This window comes from Heptranchias perlo, chromosome 32 (assembly GCF_035084215.1).
Source record: "Heptranchias perlo isolate sHepPer1 chromosome 32, sHepPer1.hap1, whole genome shotgun sequence".
NCBI classification, from domain to species: domain Eukaryota; kingdom Metazoa; phylum Chordata; class Chondrichthyes; order Hexanchiformes; family Hexanchidae; genus Heptranchias; species Heptranchias perlo.
In genome coordinates, this window is record NC_090356.1 from 19,251,851 (window position 1) to 19,274,678 (window position 22,828).

Genomic DNA, 22,828 nt, shown 5'->3' on the forward strand with positions numbered 1-22,828 from the left:
GTGCTCAGTTACTTAAATTTCCCAAAACAATGTGTCTCACTGTTGTTGGTAACTGATCCAGGACTTTGGGTCAACTCTGGTTGGAGGCATTCCTGGAGGTTTGATCATATGACATTCTGACAAAGACATCTGATCATGTGATGCCTGATCACATTACTTCTACAAATATTATTGCATTTACCTTCTCAAGGTTGCGTCCCCTGTAGTTGAGTATTTTTGCGCCAGCAGCTGTTGTGCGACAAGTTCCAAGAACCAGGAGGCCGCCAGTGAGCAGGCAGAGAGGGGAAATTGAGGGCAGGGAAGAGGAGAATCCAAAGACAGGGGAGCAATTCACAGGGGGGAAACAAATTGTTATTGTTCTGGCATAGTTATAAAGTCACTGTTCATGTCCTACATCTCCAGGGCAATGTGAATTTGCACAGACCAGCTTTCTTTCAATCTTCTCACCTGTTGAGTGCTGCTAGCTGCCCATACTTCATAATCAGCAACCAGCAACTGGGAGACAAGACCCACTCATTTTCATAATAGTTCCCCATCACATTTGGGTATTAAATTTCCTTCAGTAGCTCCCTGTTAACATGTTTTTGTAAAACTCTTCAATGTGTTATTTTAACAGTAATTAACCCATTCAAAACTCTTGCTCAGTTGGGTCAATATTCAGCACTTAGTGCAGTTCCTTCTCCCTCCTAGCTTCATACCAAGACTTCTGCTCCCGACCGAATTAGGAATCTGTTTTGTGGGGGGTTTGTTTTTAGAACAGTTCAACCAAGTCTGTAATCCTTTGTTTTTGAAGATTGGAATTTTTACTAAAGAAATTTTGATAAAAACTTAAAGCTCAGGAATTTTTAGAATTGCTTAGGATGGCTGGTAGGTGGGGAGAGCTTAAATGATGTAACAATGGACCACACAAATTAAACACAAAGGGGAATGCATTTAGAAAAAAATTATATATAATCTTTTATTTCAAAAATACACAGTATATAAAGTACATTTGCTCTGCTAAAGTTTTGCATTGCACCATACATATTGAACGCATGCTGCAAAAACGTGCTCAGAACTACGACTATACAAACCTTGACATATACATATAGACTGAACTGGGTACCAAAATGGTTTAACAAAAGTTTGTGCATCATTTCCAAGTCACTTTCTGTTTTAGCCGAATGGCCCAAATTAATTATCTGCCTGGAATTTCTGCAGGTATTCAGGGAATGTGCTGAGTGAGAAATGCGGGAAAGCTTCTTCGTGAAACCTTTCATAAATCGTGAACTGGTTCTGGTGAAGGGTCTCATCTAAAACATTCACCTGTCTATTCTCTCTCAGTTCCTGACCGTACTGCTGTGTGTTTCTAGTTCTTTCCATTATTATATCAGAATAACAGTGTTCACAGTCTTTTTTTGTACCTCTCAAATATCCATCACAATGGGGTGACTTGTCAAACATGCCAGTTCAGTTGACTTGTCAGGGAAGTCAGGCTGGTTGTATTTTCCATTTCAAACCCACTCAACTCTTTGGGAGTCATCTGCTTTCAGCACCAAATTGTAACTATTGGAAGTTTCAACTTGTGAAACACCAACAACTTAATTTAATTATTCCCTTCTAGTTGACAGTGAGCCGTAGTACTTGACTAGGCCCCTGGTTTTCAGTTTTCATGGAAAATGGATGGAATTTATGGATCTCAATCCATTAAAAAAGTCAAAATCCCCTCACCCATGTAACAAAATTAATTTTGACATATTCGGTCACTGTAAGGCAGTGACTCTGTGACTGGTACATGTATGGTACCAGATTGCCTACAGAACTGTCAAACATCCAATATGGGTGTAGATAGGACCCTCTGGTTCCTGAGTTTGAGACCACACTTTCATGGATGACTACTAGCTTAAAAGGTAAATCTACTGCAACAATTTCAGTGAATCAAAGGAGTGGACGAGAATGGTTTCATTCCATATTGGGTTAGTTTAAAACGTATTTTAGAAGGTCACCATCTCTTGTCAAATCCAAACTGGACAGTGGTCAGGATGACACAGTGGGGTGGCGTTGGTGGAATTCTGATGTTTGCTAACGATCAAAGTTCACTGAAAACCTTGATAACTAACATCTCTGAATCGTGCAATACGAAAGTATGAGAGAAATAATTGGCTTTATTTTAAAAGTCACACTTTTGAAGTCAGGTTAACATTTTTAAAATGTTACAAATCACCTACTCATAATTGGTCATATGTCAATCATACTTCAGAAGAATATAAAGTGGCAGGCTGGCACACCCTGTGCACTGAAGTACATGATAAATGTCGCACAGGGGGATTGAACAAGCACACAGCAACATGACTACAATATATGACGAGAACACAATTAACATTTTGGAGTAATGATATCTTTGGAACATTTAATGAACAACACTTCAATCTGCTTACCATATGTTGGACAACTATGTTTTTAAAATAACAAAAGCAGTTATTTTATTCAGTACAACGCCATTTCATGTTTACCCATGACCCTCTCTCATAATAAAGCACTCATGGAATTGTCCACTGGATTTAAAGGGAGCAGTTTGGAGCACGAATCAGTGAATCAAGGAAAAAAAGAAAATCAAGAAAGCAGTAGACACAGATTTGTTTAGTTTCTTTATGGAATTATGGTTTCTTGTGAAAATATCTTCGTATTCAGTCTCAAATATAGAATGCCTTTGTGTGCCTTTTCATGTTTGCGTAAAAATGGTTAGTGTGATAGAGGGCCTAACAACTGGAACAATGTTTAATTTCAAATAATTTCCTGCATTCCCTTTGGTTCCTGCTTCTAAACCCAACAGCAGCAATAACAAGCAGAACCCTGCAGCAAGGGTTTAGAGTTTTATTTTCACAATATTTTTTTTTTGTGCCTTTGCTTTCCTCTGGTTACTTTTCATCCCCTTTTGATGCCAGTCATAGTTATCCAGCAAAGTGGACAGGTGGGATGAACTGCTTCTCATCCCTGCATCCATCCAGGCCCCTATGGACTCAGTAATGCCATTTTTTAAATACAGTGTGTAATAAGGTCACTGGGGAAACCATCCAACTTTTTTTTTGTAAAATTATCTTATTCCATACATCCCTTCAAGTCGCTGTGGGCTATGCATCATCTTCCAGCATTTCCCAGGCCTCTACCTGGGCCACTGCTAGTAACCAGAGGGCTGCAAGGCCATAACATTCACCTGGGATATCTCACACTCCAAGTCCCCCTTTCTTTCCTGTAGGAAAGTGCCTGGTCTGTGCTGTGCACCTGTTCCGACAGCATGGTCAGGACCAGGAACTCCAGGCAAACGTTTAGTGTTCTTTTGACCATGTTACTTTAGTACCTCATAATTCACCAGGGCAGCACGAGCTAAAAGGATTGAAGTGGAAAGAACTCTCACCAACAGCATTCTGTATTTAGAAGTTCTGATCTCATACAGACAAGATAATACAGACAGTGCACTATTACAATTAATATACTGTGTGTCTGTGTGTGAAAGTGAAGCACCAATCTCACTTTAATAATCTAATTCCCTTATTGTGTAATATTCAGATGTTTGACACCTTAAGAATTGCTGGAATTATGTTGCCCCTCCATGGCACTGAATTATGTCCTGTTTTTAGAACTTAGGGGAAGGGGCAAGGCTTATAGTGCAAGGCGCCACTAAGATTAAAGGGAGTAGGGAAGGATGGGTTGAACAGTTAGTGTGAAGAGCTAAGGTGTGACTCAACCTGTAACATCACAAGAACAATCCACTGCAAATAGGGAACATCCTCAATTTGGCAAATAAATTGAAGGTATAAAGCATAGCATGTGATGGGTTGAATGTCAGAGCTCAGCTTGCAATTGGTGCGGGCTACATATCATCTGAAGATTTTAAGGATCAAAGAGAATTCCATCTAAACACTTGGAAGGATAAATACTTCAGAGTTATGATCTGTTGAGAATGAGCCAGGATTCCAACACCACTAGCCTGTAATGGAGAACAACTCACTTATAAACCTGAACCTCTCTTTTTAAACTGAGTCCGCTGAGTTACAAAGTAACTTGCTCTATTCAGCCACACCTTTCTGAATAATTTACAAGTGCAGATTGAGTAACAGCTGTGTGACAAACCATAATAATTTCTATAGTGTTCTTAGAAACAAGGATAAATTCATTAACCCTGACCTCTTAAGATTATATTTTAGCATCTTCCTGTACTATATAAAAAGCACTGTACATATAAAACCAAATATACACTTGCTGACTATGTACAACTCCAAAATGCAGTTTCCATTTTGTTGGCTAATTACACACAATAAAATCACCACAAGACAAGTGAGAATTCTAAAACATATAAGTAAATACAAAAACCATGCTGAATTCTACAGTACCTACCTGCATTATATACACCGACAATGTAGTGACAGCAATACTTTGAAAGGTAGGGAAAACATTTTTTTAAATTGTAAAAACTTCTTAAGGCAATTACAATATTATGGAACTGCTTCACCCTAGCTGTTTCTCTTTGAGGTGGGGGGGGGTGTTGGGTGGCAGGGGCAACTTGTTCCTGCAAATTGACAAGCAGACAAGTGCCAAGCTGATAAACTCAGTACCGAGCTTAGCACTACTGGTATTGAATTTTGACAGTTTGGATGCCTTCGTATTCTGCATTCACAATCGACCTCACAATGCTCTACATAGAAGATCATATTAACTCAATTCCCTTCAACTTATTATTTAGCACCAAGCAAAATACTGAGCGAAAGATTTCTGGTGCAATACTCTAAATTCATTACTTCAAATGGCTCTTACCACCAGTGACAGACCTGTACTCATCAGTATTTCACACTAGTACTGTACATTTTAAATTGCTCTCCCAGACACAACACAAGTTTCGAAGGACAATATACTGCCAAGTGTTTTTTTTAAACCTTTCAAGTAGGCTTAGTGTAAACTTTCATATATTAACAGTTATCTTTACTGAATTTCTAGTGGGCGCATTGTGTATTATCTCGGATTAATCATTTGAAAGACAATTTCTCTAAGTGTGCCAATACTGTGATCAATGGGTTCCCCATCTCTTATATTAATCTTGAACTATCACAATAATTAAGCTGTTGAAAGTACTGATCTGAGTATAATACTTATTTATCTTATTTAGAAATATCAGTTAGGCTCATTTGGTACCACTCATGCCTTTGAGTCAGAAGGTGGTAGGTTCAAGCCCCACTCCAGGACTTGAGCACGCGACCTAGGCTAACACTCCAGTGCAGTATTGAGGGAGTGTCGCATTGTTGGAGGTGCAGCCCTTCAGGTGATATGTGAAACTAAGGTCCTATCTACTTGTTCAGGTTGGCATAAGAGATCCATTTATCTCACCGCTGCTTGTGGGACAATGCTGTGTGCAAAACGTCTGCTATAGTCTACTACATAACAATAGTGAGTGCACTTTAAAAGTCAATGGGAAATGCGGTGGGGCCTTCCAAGAGAAATGTTAAGGTGCTATATAGATAAAAAAAGTTTAATTTAATTGTGGTGGAAGCTATCGCAAGATTCGAACTGTGTAACAAACATGTCAGCTAAAGCAAACAGCAGCTACTAACGTCACTTAACCATCAATCTGAACAAACAACGACACATTTAAAATGAACCCAGCTCTATTAGTCACCTAGCAGATGGGAAAGACAAGAGCATCAGTCAGTGATCTCAGCTGTATCATGCAAACAATAGTATTTCCAAAGTCGCACAGCAGAGACTCATGACCCTCCTTCCCCAATTTCTGGCGCTGAACAATAGAGGCTAGTGCTCTCCTCCCCCACCACACACTAGCTGCAAATCTGCACTTAATGCAGTGCGCTTTCATGATCACTCAATCGACCAACCCACTTCAGATGCTGGATAATATTACATTCTGGAAAGTTGCTGCCTGATAACCCTTCTCAGGGTTTTTCCTGAATAAAATGTCAACAGCTTAGACTGGCTCCCACCTTTAGCACTTGTCAGTTTTTTTGTCTAGACCATTTAACTGACCGTCATCTGGACTACCAGCCATCTATAGTGTTTCAGTGGTTGCTTCCTATTTCTCAGAATCACAAAACTGCCAGTCACTGGCTTTATCTACTTTTTGATAATTGTAAACAATTTTACAACACCAAGTTATAGTCCAGCAATTTTATTTTAAATTCACAAGCTTTCGGAGGCTACCTCCTTCCTCAGGTGAACGATGCGGAAATGAAGTCCTCGAAATGAAGTCGCATTTATAATTCACAGAACAATGCTGGTGATAACAGACAGTTTTTTCAACTGCCCGTTGCCAAGGCAATCAGTGTGCAGACAGACAGGTGTTACCTGCCAGGTCTCAGAATATACAAATCACCAAAAAAAACAACAAACAAAAAAAAAACAGAGATAGAGAGGTAGAAACATAGAAAAGACAGCAACTGACCCGTTATATTAAAAACAGATAACATTTGTTCGCTGGTGGGGTAACGTGTAGCGTGACATGAACCCAAGATCCCGGTTGAGGCCGTCCTCATGGGTGCGGAACTTGGCTATCAATTTCTGCTCGACGATTTTGCGTTGTCGTGTGTCTCGAAGGCCGCCAAGGACACACGACAACGCAAAATCGTCGAGCAGAAATTGATAGCCAAGTTCCGCACCCATGAGGACGGCCTCAACCGGGATCTTGGGTTCATGTCACGCTACACGTTACCCCACCAGCGAACAAATGTTATCTGTTTTTAATATAACGGGTCAGTTGCTGTCTTTTCTATGTTTCTACCTCTCTATCTCTGTTTTTTTTTTGTTTGTTGTTTTTTTTGGTGATTTGTATATTCTGAGACCTGGCAGGTAACACCTGTCTGTCTGCACACTGATTGCCTTGGCAACGGGCAGTTGAAAAAACTGTCTGTTATCACCAGCATTGTTCTGTGAATTATAAATGCGACTTCATTTCGAGGACTTCATTTCCGCATCGTTCACCTGAGGAAGGAGGTAGCCTCCGAAAGCTTGTGAATTTAAAATAAAATTGCTGGACTATAATTTGGTGTTGTAAAATTGTTTACAATTGTCAACCCCAGTCCATCACCGGCATCTCCACATCATGACTACTTTTTGATAGACATCAGTAGGCCAACTTGGGTAAATGACACAGCACATGTATGTGTCAGATTCAAAGAGGACACTGTGTGTCAAACAGTTTATCCATCCACGTCACTGACTTGAGATCCTTACAGATGTGAGCACATTGAGAGATCAAAGAACTTGAGCTGTAAAATTAACACTTTAACTGAAGCTGCACTGAAATAAACGTAACACATTCGGGTGACATATCCTACAGCATAATTTGAAGACCATAACCTAGAAAGCACATTTAAAATTCAATTCTAAACAGCTTAATCCCTCTTAAAATAGAGGATGAAAGAATTTCATGGATTAAGTGTTTGCATGTTAATATTGTATAGTCTGAAATTCAAATCCCAGGCTGAAAAGAACTGGTTTCTCCTATTTGGATGTACCTGGATGCATGAATCCAGATAGAAAATCAAAATAAAAATCTAATCTCAACCACATACAAAAAGGTTTCCGTATAAAAATATAACCAAAATAAAAATGATACAAAAATACATGACAAACGTAGTCGCAAACTTCAGCGCAGGAAGCCATTTTGCACCTCGTCACTGAATTTACTCCAACCCCATCGCCCTGCTCTTTTCCACTCCTTTAATATTTTTCTTCAAGTCTTTATTTAACTCACTCTTAAAATCTCTTGATTGACTTGATTTCAATAAACACTTTAAATATCTTGTGAAAAAAATCCTTCTAACCTCCCCCTTTTTGCTTCTATAATTATTCATGAGTTTGCGCCCCCTTGCTACCGACTCACTGATCAGTGGAAGTAATATTTCATTATTTACCCATTCAATCTTTTGAACAGTCCCCCCTCCTCTTAAATGTTCCCTGCTTCAGTGAGTAGTTGTGCAAGAAAACGCAGAATTTAATGACATCACAGCAGTGAACGCCAACAGGTAGTGTGATCACGTATGTCACAATTCATTTTTGGGTGTAGTAACTGCCCAAATCCTCAACAATTTTTCCAACAAAGTTTTACAAACAGAAAAATAATGCAGAGAGGAAGATGGAGCACAGTAGTCTTTTGCAATGGAGTATCAGAGCTCTGTAAGCTCTATACTATGGAGTGGTGGGTCAAAAGTTTGGTATCAGCCCGAGTCCCAATCTCAGCCCGGTTACCATGGGAAGTCCATTACAGAGGAAAATGGATGCGATTTTAGCCACAGGATGCTGTAGTACGCCCCCCTGCTGGTAGCTTACCATTAATCTATCGGACCAAATGCTGGAATATGGGATTAGAGTAGACAGGGCTGATGGCCGGCGCGGACACGATGGGTCGAAGGGCCTCTCTCCGTGCTGTATAACTCTATGACTCTAATTTGACAGAACCTTGGAGGTGGTCACCCTTTCCCTTGGCCGCAAGCAGTACTTGATCCGGGGGCATCAAGGAATGAAGAGAAATATTGGGGGAAGGGGAAAATAATTAGAGGATCCCACCAAAATTAGAATTAATTTGATTTTTGCATCAATATCAAATGCTAAAGGACATTTTTCAGAGCTGAGAGAACTCTCCAGTCGTCTCCTTCTAGCCTCTCACTGCAATTTAAAGTCAGAGGAGGGCCACTAGACTGAGATCTAGTTTAAAAGCCCTTAGTTACCACAATAGGCTTAGGGAGCTTGGTCTTCTTACTCTAGAAAAGCGTAGATTTCAAAGAGATTTGATTGAGGTCTTTTACATAATGAAAGGATTAGGTTTGGCCTATGTGGACAAGTTAGATATGTTAGGGAGGATCAGAGGACATGAGTATAAGTTACATAACCATAGAACTAGGTTAGACATCAGGAGGTATTTCTTTTCGTTGACGTACAGAAGAAGTTGCTGGCTCATGCAGAGAGTACAGATTTACAGCAAATGTTCAGCAGGGAGCTGGACAAGTGCCTGACTGTGGCTGATGTCACTGTGTATAAAGGTAGATGGGGTATTGGGTATGTGTCTTCCAGTCAAAGTGGGGTCTCCTGGAACTTGTTTGATCGCCTTCAGGAGTTGGAGAGGAATTTCCCAGAGTATTTTCCCCCCCTAAATTGGCCAGGGGATTTTTTCCTGCTATGTTTCCTCTCTCAGGAGATTGCATGGCTGGCTGGTGGGTGGGGGAGGGTCATGAGCATGGGGATCACAGTGTGCATAGATTGCACCCTGACAGTCATAACAGTATGGGACAGGCTTGATGGACCAGCTAGCCTTTTCCTATGTTTGTATATCAGTCTTCTGCAGATAATGTTTATGCTGATTCAGAATTTTGTTTGGAAGCAACTCTTTTTTTTTTACAGCAACACTTTAGGAAGCAAGTTATTTAAAGCGTCCGAGGTTAAAGCAAAGTATTTGTCTAACCATGGGCTTGTTCATTCTTATAATTTGTGCATACACAATGATGTTTACTAGTTGGTTAAGTCTGACCATAACCAACTGTGCTTCTATGTAAAAGTTGCCTTTGAGAACTATGTGAACTTCAATCTTGAATATGTTTTGGGGTAGAATTATGTTTCAACATTGCTTTAGGTCAGTAACAAGTGAATCAAATCAATTATGTACTGTTTTGTCCGTATAATCCCAGATCTTCAATTAGTTCTAACCTCGATACTGCACCTGTTTTGAGGTCCTCGTAGCAACAGACAATACCATCTTTTCATGAGAAAACCAAACCAAGACCCTATCAAAATCTATCCAGTCAAGTTCAACTATGCTTGGAATGGATGGGGGGGTGGGGGGGGGGGGGGGGGGGAAGAGGGGCTGGTGTGGAAAGAGTGCCATTCCCATTTGTCCCCCACTTTTGTTCATTTAAACTAGGAACATAGGAATATACAAGGGATTGGAGAGACCACTGCACTCCACCTTGCCTGTTCACAAGTTTGAAAAACACCAGAAACTACTTTGTCACTTGTATCTCTCAATCCATTTTTCTGCCGAATATTTAACCAATTCCCTCTTGAATCTGCCAATACTATCTGCCTCCACTATCTCCCTGAGCAGTCTGTTCCATATATTCACTACCCTCTGTGTAAAGTAGTTAAATCTAAATCTTCTGTTCATCTTCCTTCTTCTGAACTTGAGTTTGTGCCCCCTTATAGAGTTTGTGATTATGTCAAGTATATTATTAGAGTTCAGTATATTTATGCCCACTACAATCTTGAATAGCTCAGTAAGATGCCACCTGAGCTTCACCAGCTCATTCATAGAAAACTATCTCTTGCTTATAGAAGACAAAAACCCGAATCAAATCTAGCTTGATGCTGCTCACTGATATTCTTGTCACACCTGGATTCTTAGCTGTTGGTTGAAGAGTTCTATTACTACCCAGCTTATATTCCCATCTACTAAATCAACAGAGTTCCAAACCCACATTGTTTTGGTCCATTTATTTTAATGACGTATTTCTCCCTCCCTCCCACCATTCCAAGTACCAATCCCGGAGAGGTGCCCCAGCTTTTGGGCCTCTGCCAATGCTGCTCTTCTCCTTATCTGGCAATTAGAAAACATACGAGGGGCAGTCCGAGATGACCATCCCTCAGATTTTCCCTCCTGATCTTTGGGGAAGTATCATATCTCCACTACCACCGCTTCCTTCCCCTCACCCCATGGCACGAGAGCCGAGATTGGGAACTCGCTCTGTGGGGGAAGCCGCAAACCTACGGCGCACTACCCCATTGCACTGGTGGGTTACCGCACCAGCTCCCTAAGTAACCTCGGTAGCAGTGATTATAAGTTGACTGCCATTGCAGCAAAGGCAGAGTGAATGCAGAGGAAATCACTGGCATGTAATCAGACTGTTTGCCTCCTACATTTCTGTATGCTGCTTTTTCATTTTCACACTTTAAAGTGTCTGCAATTGGGATTTAAGTTTAAAAAGTACCTGACAAGTTTTAATAGGTCTGCAAGATGAATGCTTTTGGTAGAGCTATTTGCTTTCCCCCTGTCAGCAGCCTCCCCCACCCCCTTGAAGGGACAGACTATTGCCGGGGTGCAGACACCCTTTGATACGTTGCCCAAGCAGCCATTTGTCACTGGTAAAGCTATATAGTGAGTTTCATGTTCTATTTGACTGTGGAGGGCATCACTGCCAAGTCTGACCCTGATCTCACACGCGTATGTTCCAGCAGAGATTGCGATCAGAAGCAGGAATCCAATTTTTGCCCCTCCCTAGTCCGGTGAGGTGGAGGCCAATTGTAGCTCCCTAAACACTGCCCCGGCTGAGATCAATTAACTCAACACAGACCTTGGGACTGAACCTGGTACCATTCGGTTTATATGGCCCTGTATCGCACCAGGTGCCTTTATCCACTAGGTAATCAGGTGTTGCACTGTACTTAAATTAAAATTCAGAATCTCGAGAGAAAGCAACTGGGGAAAAACGCAGTGCAAGAAGGTATCGGCTCTGGCAAGTCGTCAAAACTTGGTGCTTTACAACCTAATTGCCAGTACTACAGCCTAATGCTATCTCCTTATGGTTATCTCAAACTGTGCAAATTTACTGCAATAAAATTACTTTACAACTATGACCACAAAGTTCCAAGACAAGGCAGAACACAAATAATGGATTCAAACTACAATGTGGACAAACTAATTACTCCTACAGTGAGCTCTTTGTTCTCATTGTACAAATTGGACAGCAGCACCAAAGCTCATTTTAACACGGAGAGGAATGTGGGCATTAGAGCCATAGAACCACAGTGGTTTCATACACCCAACGGGTACCCTTGACCTTTATAATACCGGTATGATTCCAGTATTCGTGTGCTTGTAAGTGCAATAGCCGGACCAGTGTCAAGTCAGGTATTTCAACCAATCTATCACTACTCATCCAGAGAAAGATGTGTTAATATTCCTGTTAGGCAACGTGACAAAGACAACAGCTTGCTGTATGTTGATCAATATGTCCCTGGCCCCATTGCCAGCATTACTTTAACTCCTGATAGAATCACCTTGTGGGTCATCCAGCCTTCGAATTTGCTTTGGGTTGCATAATCAGGATCCACTTAAATTGTACTCAGATCTCGTCTCGGTCATGGCCTGATCACACCTCGTCACTGCCTAGACTTCGGCCATCTTGGTCCCTGTACCGTGAGGGCATTGAGGAGCTTGTCAGGTTTAGGTAGCCCACCTCAGGCTGTTGCGGCCGGGATGGTGAATACGTGGATTTCGTGGCATCAGAATACTCCGCTGTTTTGCTGCGTCGGGTGCTGTCCAAAATATTCAGATTGTTACTACCTCCTGGTGACGGTGTATTGCTGGAAGAAAAGAAGAATCTGGTAACTCCAACAAAAACAACAACTACTACTTGCATTTATAAAACACCTTTAATGTGGAAAAATGTTGCAGGGTGCTTCACAGAGGTGTAATCAGACAAAAATGGATGCCAAGGCAAAGAAGGACCTATTAGGAGGGGTGACTGAAAGCTTGGTCAAAGATATGGGGTTTAAGGTGGGCCTTAAAGGAGGAGAAGGAGGTAGAGATGCAAAGGGGTTTATGGAGAGAACTCCAGAGCATAGGGCCTGTATAGCTGAAGGCACAGCCACCAATGATGGGCCAAAGGGAGAGGGGGATGCACAAGAGGCCAGAGTCAGAGGAACCCAGAGTTCTCGAGGGGTTGTAGGGCTGGAGGAGATTACAGAAGTAGGAAGGGGTGTGGCCACAAAGGAATGAAAATTTTAAATTGGATGCTTTGGGGGACCGGAAACCAACGTAGGTCCGTAAGGACAGGAGTGATCGGTGAATGGGATTTGGTGTAGTATGGAATATGGGTAGTAGAGTTATAGAAGAGTTGAAGTTTACTGAGGGTGCACAATGAGAGGCTGGCCAGGAGAGAATTAGAATAGGAGAGTCTGGAGATGACAAAAACATGGATAATTGTTTCAGCAGCAGAAGGTCTAAGGCAGAGGCGGAGGTTGGAGCTGTAAGAGAGATCGAAGTAGGTGGTCTTTGTGACAGAGAGGATAAGTGGTCGGAATCTCAACTCAGGGTTGAACAGGATGCCGAGGTTGTGAAAAGTTTGGTTCAACCAGAGACAATGGCTGGGGTGGGGAAGGATTCGATAGCAAGGGTACGGAGTTTGTAGTGGGAACTGAAGACAATGGATTTGGTCTTCCCAATGTTTAACTGGAGAAAATTGCAGCTCATCCTAGACTGGATGTCAGACAGGTAGTCTGACAACAGAGACAGTGGAGAGGTCGAGATGGATGGTGGAGCTGGGTGTAGTCAGCATACATGTGGGAACTGAACTCATGTCTGGGGATGTGGGTGATGAGAGACACAAAGAAGTGGTTATAGATGGCTTTGCCTATGATTAGACCATGGAAGTACATAGGTACATAGGAAAATAGGAACAGGAGAAGGCCATTTAGCCCCTCGACCCTGTTCCACCATTCAATGAGATCATGGCTGATCTGTGACCTAACTCCATATACCTACCTTAACCAAAGGTATTAAGGGATATGGAGCTAACAAAAATCTATCAATCTCAGATTTAAAATTAACAATTGAGCTAGCATCACTGCCACTTGCAGAAGAGAGTTCCAAACTTCTATCACCCTTTGCTTGTAGAAGTGTTTCCTAACTTCACTCCTGAAAGTCCTGGTTTTAATTTTTAGGCTATGTCCCCTACTCCTAGACTCCCCAACCAGCGGAAATAATTTCTCACTATCAGTTCCCTTTAATATCTTGAAAACTTCGATCAAATCACCCCATAATCTTCTAAATTCCAGGGAATACAACCCTAGTTTGTGCAATCTCTCCTCGTAATTTAACCTTTGGAGTCCAGGTATCATTCTAGTAAATCTACGCTGCACTCCCTCCAAGGCCAATATATCCTTCCTAAGGTGCGGTGCCCAGAACTGAACACAGTACTCCAGATGTGGTCTAACCAGGACTTTGTATAGCTGCAGCATAACTTCTACCCCCTTGTATTCTTGTCCTCTAGATATAAAGGCCAACATTTCATTAGCCTTTTTGATTATTTTCTGTACTTATCCATGACATTTTAATGATCGATGTACATGGACCCCTAAGTCTCTTTGGACCTCCACTGTTTTGAGCTTTTCACCATTTAGAAAGTACTCAGATCTATCCTTTTTAGGTCCAAAATGGATGACCTCACACTTGCCTACACTGAAATCCATCTGCCACAGTTTTGTCCATTCATTTAATTTATTAAAATCTCTCTGTAATTTTATGCTTCCATCTACACGGCTTACAATGCTGCCTATCTTTGTGTCATCGGCAAACTTGGATATGTGGCTCTCTATCCCGTCATCTAAGTCATTAATAAATACAGTGAATAGTTGAGACCCCAACACAGATCCCTGTGGGATACCACGAGTCACATCCTGCCAATTTGAGTGCCTGCCCATTATCCCTACTCTCTGTCTCCTGCTGCACAGCCAATTTCCTAACCAGGTTAATAATTTGCCCTCAATTCCATGAGCTTCAACTTTAGCTAACAGTCTCTTATGAGGGACTTTATCAAATGCCTTCTGGAAGTCCATATAAACAACATCCATAGACAATCCCCTGTCCACTACTTTAGTCACCTCTTCAAAAAATTCAATCAGGTTCGTCAGGCATGACCTACCCTTTACAAATCCATGCTGGCTTACTCTGATCAAATGAAAATTTCCAAGGTGTCCAGTCACTCTATCCTTAATTATAGACTCTAGTAATTTCCCGACAACAGATGTTAGGCTAACTGGTCTATAATTCCCCGTGTTCCCTCTCTCACTGTTCTTAAATAGCAGAGTGACATGTGCAATTTTTTCAGTCTAAAGGAACGGTTCATGAATCGTGTAGTAGACCACAGAAGATGGCAAGGTTGGGAAGTGGTGGCGGCGGGGGGTGGGGGGGGGGTGTGAATATGGGTAGGAGAGTTTATATAGGATATAGGAGAGGTTTAGGGAGGATGGGAGGTCAATGAAATCAGAGGAGGGCAAAGTGAGTTGAGATTGAAATCACTGAGGATGAGGAGTTGCTCAGTACAGAGTCTGAGGGGAGATATCTCGGTGCGAAACTCGAGGTGGGGGGCAGGGGAGGAGAGAGAATGAGAATTTTGAAGGAGAGGCGATTTGTGAGGTATGATTTGACTATAAGGATCACATCACCAACTCGGAGGATTTGGAGGGACAGATGGTGGAAAGTATAGTCAGGCCACGAGGCTTCATGATGGACAAGGTGTCGCCACCCATGAGCCATTAAGATTTGTTTTGAAGTCTGAAGGGTCCAATCTGTAGGAATATGTTAAGGGGGGGGGGGGGGGTGGGGGGAAATCACATTTAAGCCAACACGCTTTATCGATGTGTGATATCTTTTTCTGGTCAATTCAAATGGTTCTCACCATTACTATATCACCCCCTTTATTATACAATTCAGAATGCTGTTTCAAGACAGACTCAAAGTCGGAAAAACAGTCTCTATTAGTACTGTTGGATGATTTTCATCATTCAAGGGGACATTGGATCAAAGATTCACTTCCCCTTTGTTCACTTTACTTATTAGCATCCTATCCTAAAGGCATAGGATAGTGGTAGCAGAGTAGAACGGGAGAGGAGTAATGGTGGGCTGGGGTAAGGATGGGGAGGCAAAGTACTCGAGAGGGGAGAAATAAAAGGTAACATGATCAGGAGACAGGAAGGGGAGGATACAGGAGAAAAAAGCCTGGGAGGAGCCAAGAGAAAAAAAAAGGATATAGAAATAATTGACTCAGGTCCTAGATCAATGGGGACAAATTTGTCACCAGGCTGTTATTTAATATATTTGTACCAATGTACCACAGGAAAATGATCAAGCATATGGTAATATTCTGTATAGTTGATACTCTGAATTCATCCATTCAACTTGTTCATTGTTCCTTCAGGCAGTGACAGATCTGTAACCATCAGTACTTCACCGAAGTAAAACATATCTCAAAATGTTTTCTCTAGACACGGCCCAAAATTGGAAAGAAAGAAAAAAAGAAATCTAGTACTGCTAGATGACTCTTCCTGGGATACAATTCCTTGGGCAACGAACGCTCTCGAATACCTCACCTAAGAGAGCATCCTTCAAACGTGAGAGTTGGCACGCTATTAGACATGGGGGGCTGTCACAGCCAAGATCAATCTTGTCATCAATCGATGTGTGTACAACCAACACACACGCACGCACGCTTTCCAGCAATAAAGACTGGAATCAAGAACTGGTATCCTGACTGGGTTTTCCTCTTTTTAGCTCAGAGGTGATAAGGCCCTTAACTCAACAAAGACCAGAGATTAAACCTGGGACTTTCATGGACATTGTGACTCTTTGTGATCATCTGGGGTGGGGGGTGGGGATTATCCTTCTTATAAATGACTCAGCTGTGTCCTTTATTGTTTGACCAGCTTCCAATTCTCTAATCGGGAAGTGAGTGCAGTGACAGACTGCATAATAGTGTCGTTCACAGCTATTCAAGTCTTTCCTCAATGCTTGTTACTCAAAGTAAAATCTTGCAATTTTGTTAAAAGTATTATTACTCCAGAAACTGCCAGGTTTGATCCTCAATCTATACTAAATTAGCTGATGTCAGTTGGGGAAACTACAATTGACCTTAGTGCAACTCGATGAACTCAGTGTCTCAGTTCCTGATTGTTATTCAGTGATCCCTGCTAGAAAGTGTACATGCCAGGTGGGGACAGGATCAGTTGTGTTGCCCTGTATAGGTTCATAAAAAGGAACAGCCACTAGGATAAGATTTTTTTTAGCATGAGAACTTTTTTTGTTAGGTATTATGTTTTAAATACAACTCAACAGTACAAAGTTATCTAGTATCTCACCCAAGTGGCCAGCCTTGATGTGTAACCTTACATGATGCTGGTGATGGACTGGGGTGGACAAATGTAAGGAATCTTACAACACCAGGTTATAGTCCAACAGTTTTATTTGAAAATCACAAGCTTTCGGAGGCTTTCTCCTTCGTCAGATGAGTGTCGAGATTCATTGAAAATTACCGCATATATAGTCATAGAACAATGCCTGGTGATTACAGATAATCTTTCCAACTGCCCATTATCAAGGCCATCAAATTAATTGAATAGTGTTCAGACAGAGAAACCTTAGATACCCCAGACAACTGAATATACAAACGGCCAGAACCAAAGAAAGAGAGGGAGAGAGAGAGAGAAACATCCGAAAGGAAGAGAAAGAGAGAGAATGACCAGTTGTATTAAAAACAGATAACTTTTTTTTCCCCTGGTGGGGTTACGTGAAGCGCAACATGAACCCAAGATCCCGGTTGAGGCCGTCCTCATGGGTGCGGAACTTGGCTATCAATTTCTGCTCGACAATTTTGCGTTGTCTTGTGTCTCGAAGACCGCCTTGGAGAACGCTTACCCGAAGATCGGTGGCTGAATGTCCTTGACTGCTGAAGTGTTCCCCAACTGGGAGGGAACTCTCCTGTCTGGCGATTGTTGCGCGGTGCCTGTTCATCCGTTGTCGCAGTGTCTGCATGGTCTCGCCGATGTACCATGCTCTGGGGCATCCTTTCCTGCAACGTATGAGGTAGACAACGTTGGCCGAGTCACAGGAGTATGAACCATGTACCTGGTGGGTGGTGTCCTCTCGTGTGATGGTGGTATCTGTGTCGATGATCTGGCATGTCTTGCAGAGGTTGCCGTGGCAGGGTTGTGTGGTGTCGTGGACGCTGTTCTCCTGAAAGCTGGGTAATTTGCTGCGAACGATGGTCTGTTTGAGGTTGGGTGGCTGTTTGAAGGCAAGTAGTGGAGGCGTGGGGATGGCCTTAGCGAGGTGTTCGTCGTCATCGATGACATGTTGAAGGCTGCGGAGAACATGGCGCAGTTTCTCCGCTCCGGGGAAGTACTGGATGACGAAGGGTACTCTGTTGGTTGCGTCCCATGTTTGTCTTCTGAGGAGGTCTATGCGATTTTTCGCTGTGGCCCGTCGGAACTGTCGATCGACGAGTCGAGCGTCATATCCTGTTCTTCAGAGGGCGTCTTTCAGCGTCTGTAGGTGTCCATCGCGTTCCTCCTCGTCTGAGCAGATCCTGTGTATTCGCAGGGCCTGTCCATAAGGGATGGCCTCTTTGACGTGGTTAGGGTGGAAGCTGGAAAAGTGGAGCATCGTGAGGTTGTCCGTGGGCTTGCGGTAGAGTGAGGTGCTGAAGTGCCCGTCTTTGATGGAGATTCGTGTGTCCAAGAAAGAAACCGATTCTGAGGAGTAGTCCATGGTGAGTTTGATGGTGGGTTGGAACTTGTTGATGTTATTGTGTAGTCTCTTCAGATGACATTTTCTTCCTATGGACCCACGGCGAAGAATCACTGAAGAGACGTCATCCAGTACTTCCCCGGAGCGGAGAAACTGCGCCATGTTCTCCGCAGCCTTCAATATGTCATCGATGACGACGAACACCTCGCTAAGGCCATCCCCACGCCTCCACTACTCGCCTTCAAACAGCCACCCAACCTCAAACAGACCATCGTTCGCAGCAAATTACCCAGCTTTCAGGAGAACAGCGTCCACGACACCACACAACCCTGCCACGGCAACCTCTGCAAGACATGCCAGATCATCGACACAGATACCACCATCACACGAGAGGACACCACCCACCAGGTACATGGTTCATACTCCTGTGACTCGGCCAACGTTGTCTACCTCATACGTTGCAGGAAAGGATGCCCCGGAGCATGGTACATAGGCGAGACCATGCAGACACTGCGACAATGGATGAACAGACACCGCGCAACAATCGCCAGACAGGAGGGTTCCCTCCCAGTTGGGGAACACTTCAGCAGTCAAGGACATTCAGCCACCGATCTTCGGGTAAGCGTTCTCCAAGGTGGTCTTCAAGACACAAGACAACGCAAAATTGTCGAGCAGAAATTGATAGCCAAGTTCCGCACCCATGAGGACGGCCTCAACCGGGATCTTGGGTTCATGTCGCGCTACACGTAACCCCACCAGGGGGAAAAAAAAGTTATCTGTTTTTAATACAACTGGTCATTCTCTCTCTTTCTCTTCCTTTTGGATGTTTCTCTCTCTCTCTCCCTCTCTTTCTTTCTTTGGTTCTGGCCGTTTGTATATTCAATTGTCTGGGGTATCTAAGATTTCTCTGTCTGAACACTATTCAATTAATTTGATGGCCTTGATAACGGGCAGTTGAAAAGATTATCTGTAATCACCAGGCATTGTTCTATGACTATATATGCGGTAATTTTCAATGAATCTCGACACTCACCTGACGAAGGAGAAAGCCTCCGAAAGCTTGTGATTTTCAAATAAAACTGTTGGACTATAACCTGGTGTTGTAAGATTCCTTACATTTGTAACCTTACACAGTAAGTGTTAACAGGCTATCTGACCATGGTGGTTATCACAGTCGGGTCCGGTCACCTGACATCCTCACATGCATACACATTCCAGTACAGATTAGATACTGGATTAGGAATAGGAATCCTGGCTATATTTTTCCCTTCCCTATCTAGAGGTACTGAGGCCGGCCAGTTGTAGCATCCCTCCAGCCACCTCGGCTGAAATCAGCTAACTCAGCGTATAGACTAGGCATCAAACATGAGGCTCACTGGCCTGTAAGGCTCATTCACATCTTGGCTTTACCAACTGAGCCATTGGGGAGGGACAGAAAATAACAGTTAAAATAAGAATTTTAATTTTATTTACAGTACCGTGTTGAAGATTGAAAGTTGCCATTCATTACAGAATTGTCATTGCAATGAAACTTGCAAGATTCCTGGGGAAAGGAAACAGGCATATTCTCATGTTGCTGCGACTTCCCAGGATCCTAGTAGAAAGATACAGACACACAAAACGTAAAGTTCATGACCATAAGGGTGAAGGTAGCTGAGATGTGCAGATACCTGTGCTATGTTGTCCCTACTTATTTAACATATTAGGTGCATATGATAGATGCAGATGAAGGCAGCTCTTTGGTCCACAATACCAACTCTACCATCTCCCCAGTACAGCATTGAGCTATTTCTTAAATGAGTCCAGCGTCCTGGTTACCCCTTTTGGTGACCCTGTTTCAGTTGTTGATAATCCTCTGTGTAAAAAAATATTTCCTGACATCAGTCCTAAATTTGCCCTTCACAACCATGACCTTGTGCCTACTTGTCCTGCTGCATCTGAAAGTATTGTTCTAGATTCATTTTCCCTACATTGTTAAGTATCTTATTAAGATTTGTTTTGAAGGCTGAAGGGCCCAATCTGTAGGAATATATTAAGAGGGGGGGGAAAAAAAAAAAATCACACTTAAGCCAATATGCATTGTCGATGTGCGATACCCTTATCTGGTCAATTCAAATGGTTCTCACCATCACTACATCGCTCCCTTATTATACATATCAGAGTGCTGTTTCAAAACAGACTCAAAGTTGGAAAAACAGAGTCTCTAATAGTACTGTTGGATGATTTTCATCATTCAAGGGGACATTGTATCAAAGATTCGCTTGTCCATTGTTCACTTTACTTATTACTTACAAGTATATTATTGACAACTACAGTTTTTGGGCACATGTATGGCTCGGACATGCGTGATACTGGCAGTTCTAACCAAGACGTCACCACTTTTCACTTCACTGGTGTGGTTTATACATTTTAACGTGCAGCAGGTTGCTCAGAAGTGATTTCCGTACTCCTGTAAACATTCTAATTAATGTCCTGAACTCACCTTTAATATATATTACAGTAGGAAGAGGTGTGGACGTGAAGAGTCCGTGTGACACAGTATTTCAATTAGACAGAGCAACACTTAAGGGAAGTTGATATACTGTTTTAAGTATATTACTAGCAGATATCCTGTTGAAATGTTCACAATCAATCAATGGATACTCTGTTTTATGCTATGTAATGTACAATATATTATCAGGGTCACTATTTTATGGTGATTGAATGTCCAATCGTGGTTTAATTAGAGTATCGTGGGAGTGTCAATTGTAGAATTCAAGCCCCAAAATATCATTAATATATAAATACTGTGGCTACAAGAGCAGGCCAGAGGCTGGGTATTCTGCAGCAAGTGACTCACCTCCTGACTCCCCAAAGCCTTTCCACCATCTACAAGGCACAAGTCAGGAGTGTGATGGAATACTCTTCACTTGCCTGGATGAGTGCAGCTCCAACAACACTCCAGAAGCTCGACACCATCCAGGACGAAGCAGCCCGCTTGATTGGCACCCCATCCACCACCCTAAACATTCACTCCCTTCACCACCGGCGCACTGTGGCTGCAGTGTGTACCATCCACATGATGCACTGCAGCAACTCGCCAAGGCTTCTTCGACAGCACCTCCCAAACCCGCGACCTCTACCATCTAGAAGGACAAGGGCAGCAGGCACATGGGAACAACACCACCTGCACGTTCCCCTCCAAGTCACACACCATCCCGACTTGGAAATATATCGCCGTTCCTTCATCGTCGCTGGGTCAAAATCCTGGAACTCCCTTCCTAACAGCACTGTGGGAGAACCTTCACCACACAGACTGCAGCGGTTCAAGAAGGCGGCTCACCACCACCTTCTCAAGGGCAATTAGGGATGGGCAATAAATGCTGGCCTTGCCAGCGATGCCCACATCCCATGAACGAATAAAAAAAAAAAATCTTCAAGGAAACTGTAAATCAGTAACTTTGATTAATATTAAAAGTTCACTTAACTATATAGTTAATTTTAACTCTTGAATATATATATATATATAATATCTCTCTCTCTCGACGAAGATGGAAGAGATGCAGGTAAAGAGAAGGTAAGTTACAGAAACTGCATGTGGCAGTTCTGAGGGGAGGATGCTGGCTAGGTTCGTAGTTTTGGAAGAATGGTCCCAGGGTACGGGAACATTAGCAGCAGGAATCATAACGTGTGGGAGCATGAGGGGGTTACAAAGGATTGGGCCAAGCAAGAAGATTGTAGAAGATAGGAACACTGAGAGGAGGAGCATGGTATTTGGAAGTACTGGGAAGACGATGGCAAGGTGTTCTGTATGGTAGCCCTGGGCAAGTCCTGAGATGCTTAAAAGAGTGGAAGAGGGGCTCCGAGCAGTCGGAGGCTGTTAACGGGTGGACAGTGAAAGGAAAGTGGTGTAACTCCGTTCTTACACCACAGGTACACTGAAACATTCCAGGAAATTCCGGGCCATATTTTTTCATTCATGCAAAAAAAGGCAGCATGGTGCCCAGGATCTGGGGGTCAAACCCGTTGACGAACTGCCAGAATCACCCATTACCACGCTTATGTAAATGTGGGGTATTTCTACTCACCGGGCACACCAAACTCAGGAAGAGTACTTATGGATAGTGTTGTAAAAATTAAAAATAAAAAAAAAATTGTTTTTGTGTGGGTGTAACAGATAAAAAAAAAACCTGTATCTATGTGACAGCTTAACTTGCCTATGAGTACCAACCTTTAGATTCAAAATAGTTGATCAGCCAGTTGCTATGAGCACACCCATTGCTAGGTGTGTATGTATATGTACAAGACAGAGACAGAGGACAGGGTTTGGCTGTTGTGCCACCCTGTGGTTTAAGTCACCCGACCAACATTCATTATCCAGCTCATACATGAAGAATTGTGTTTCCCCCCCACTCCCTCAACACCGTCAAGGTGCTGATTCTTACTGGGGTACAGTTCTACTGGCACTGGCAAGCCTCTAGCACCTCGCCCAAGTGGCCAACCTTCATGTGATGCAGCACACAGGACTTTTAGAATGAGAGAAAAACAAAAAAGAATGGTTGGATTGTGCAAGGAGCA

The 22,828-nt window shown here is 42.7% G+C and overlaps 1 protein-coding gene and 1 long non-coding RNA gene across 2 annotated transcripts in view; both read right to left on the reverse strand.

The window, feature by feature from the left end:
- Positions 1 to 2,124: 2,124 nt before the first annotated feature.
- LOC137301131 (uncharacterized) lies at positions 2,125 to 19,836 on the reverse strand. Its single transcript, XR_010958230.1, has 3 exons — positions 19,750 to 19,836; positions 12,028 to 12,333; positions 2,125 to 3,363 (listed from the first exon to the last, which is right to left on the reverse strand). It is a non-coding gene; the product is annotated as an uncharacterized lncRNA (long non-coding RNA).
- A 2,871-nt stretch (positions 19,837 to 22,707) lies between these two features.
- Positions 22,708 to 22,828, reverse strand: part of ccdc30 (coiled-coil domain containing 30) — a 111,627-nt gene continuing 111,506 nt past the window's right edge. The window contains exon 27 of the mRNA XM_067970055.1: positions 22,708 to 22,776. Coding sequence (XP_067826156.1) covers positions 22,708 to 22,776 — 69 coding nt within the window. The remainder of the gene's footprint in view (positions 22,777 to 22,828) is intronic.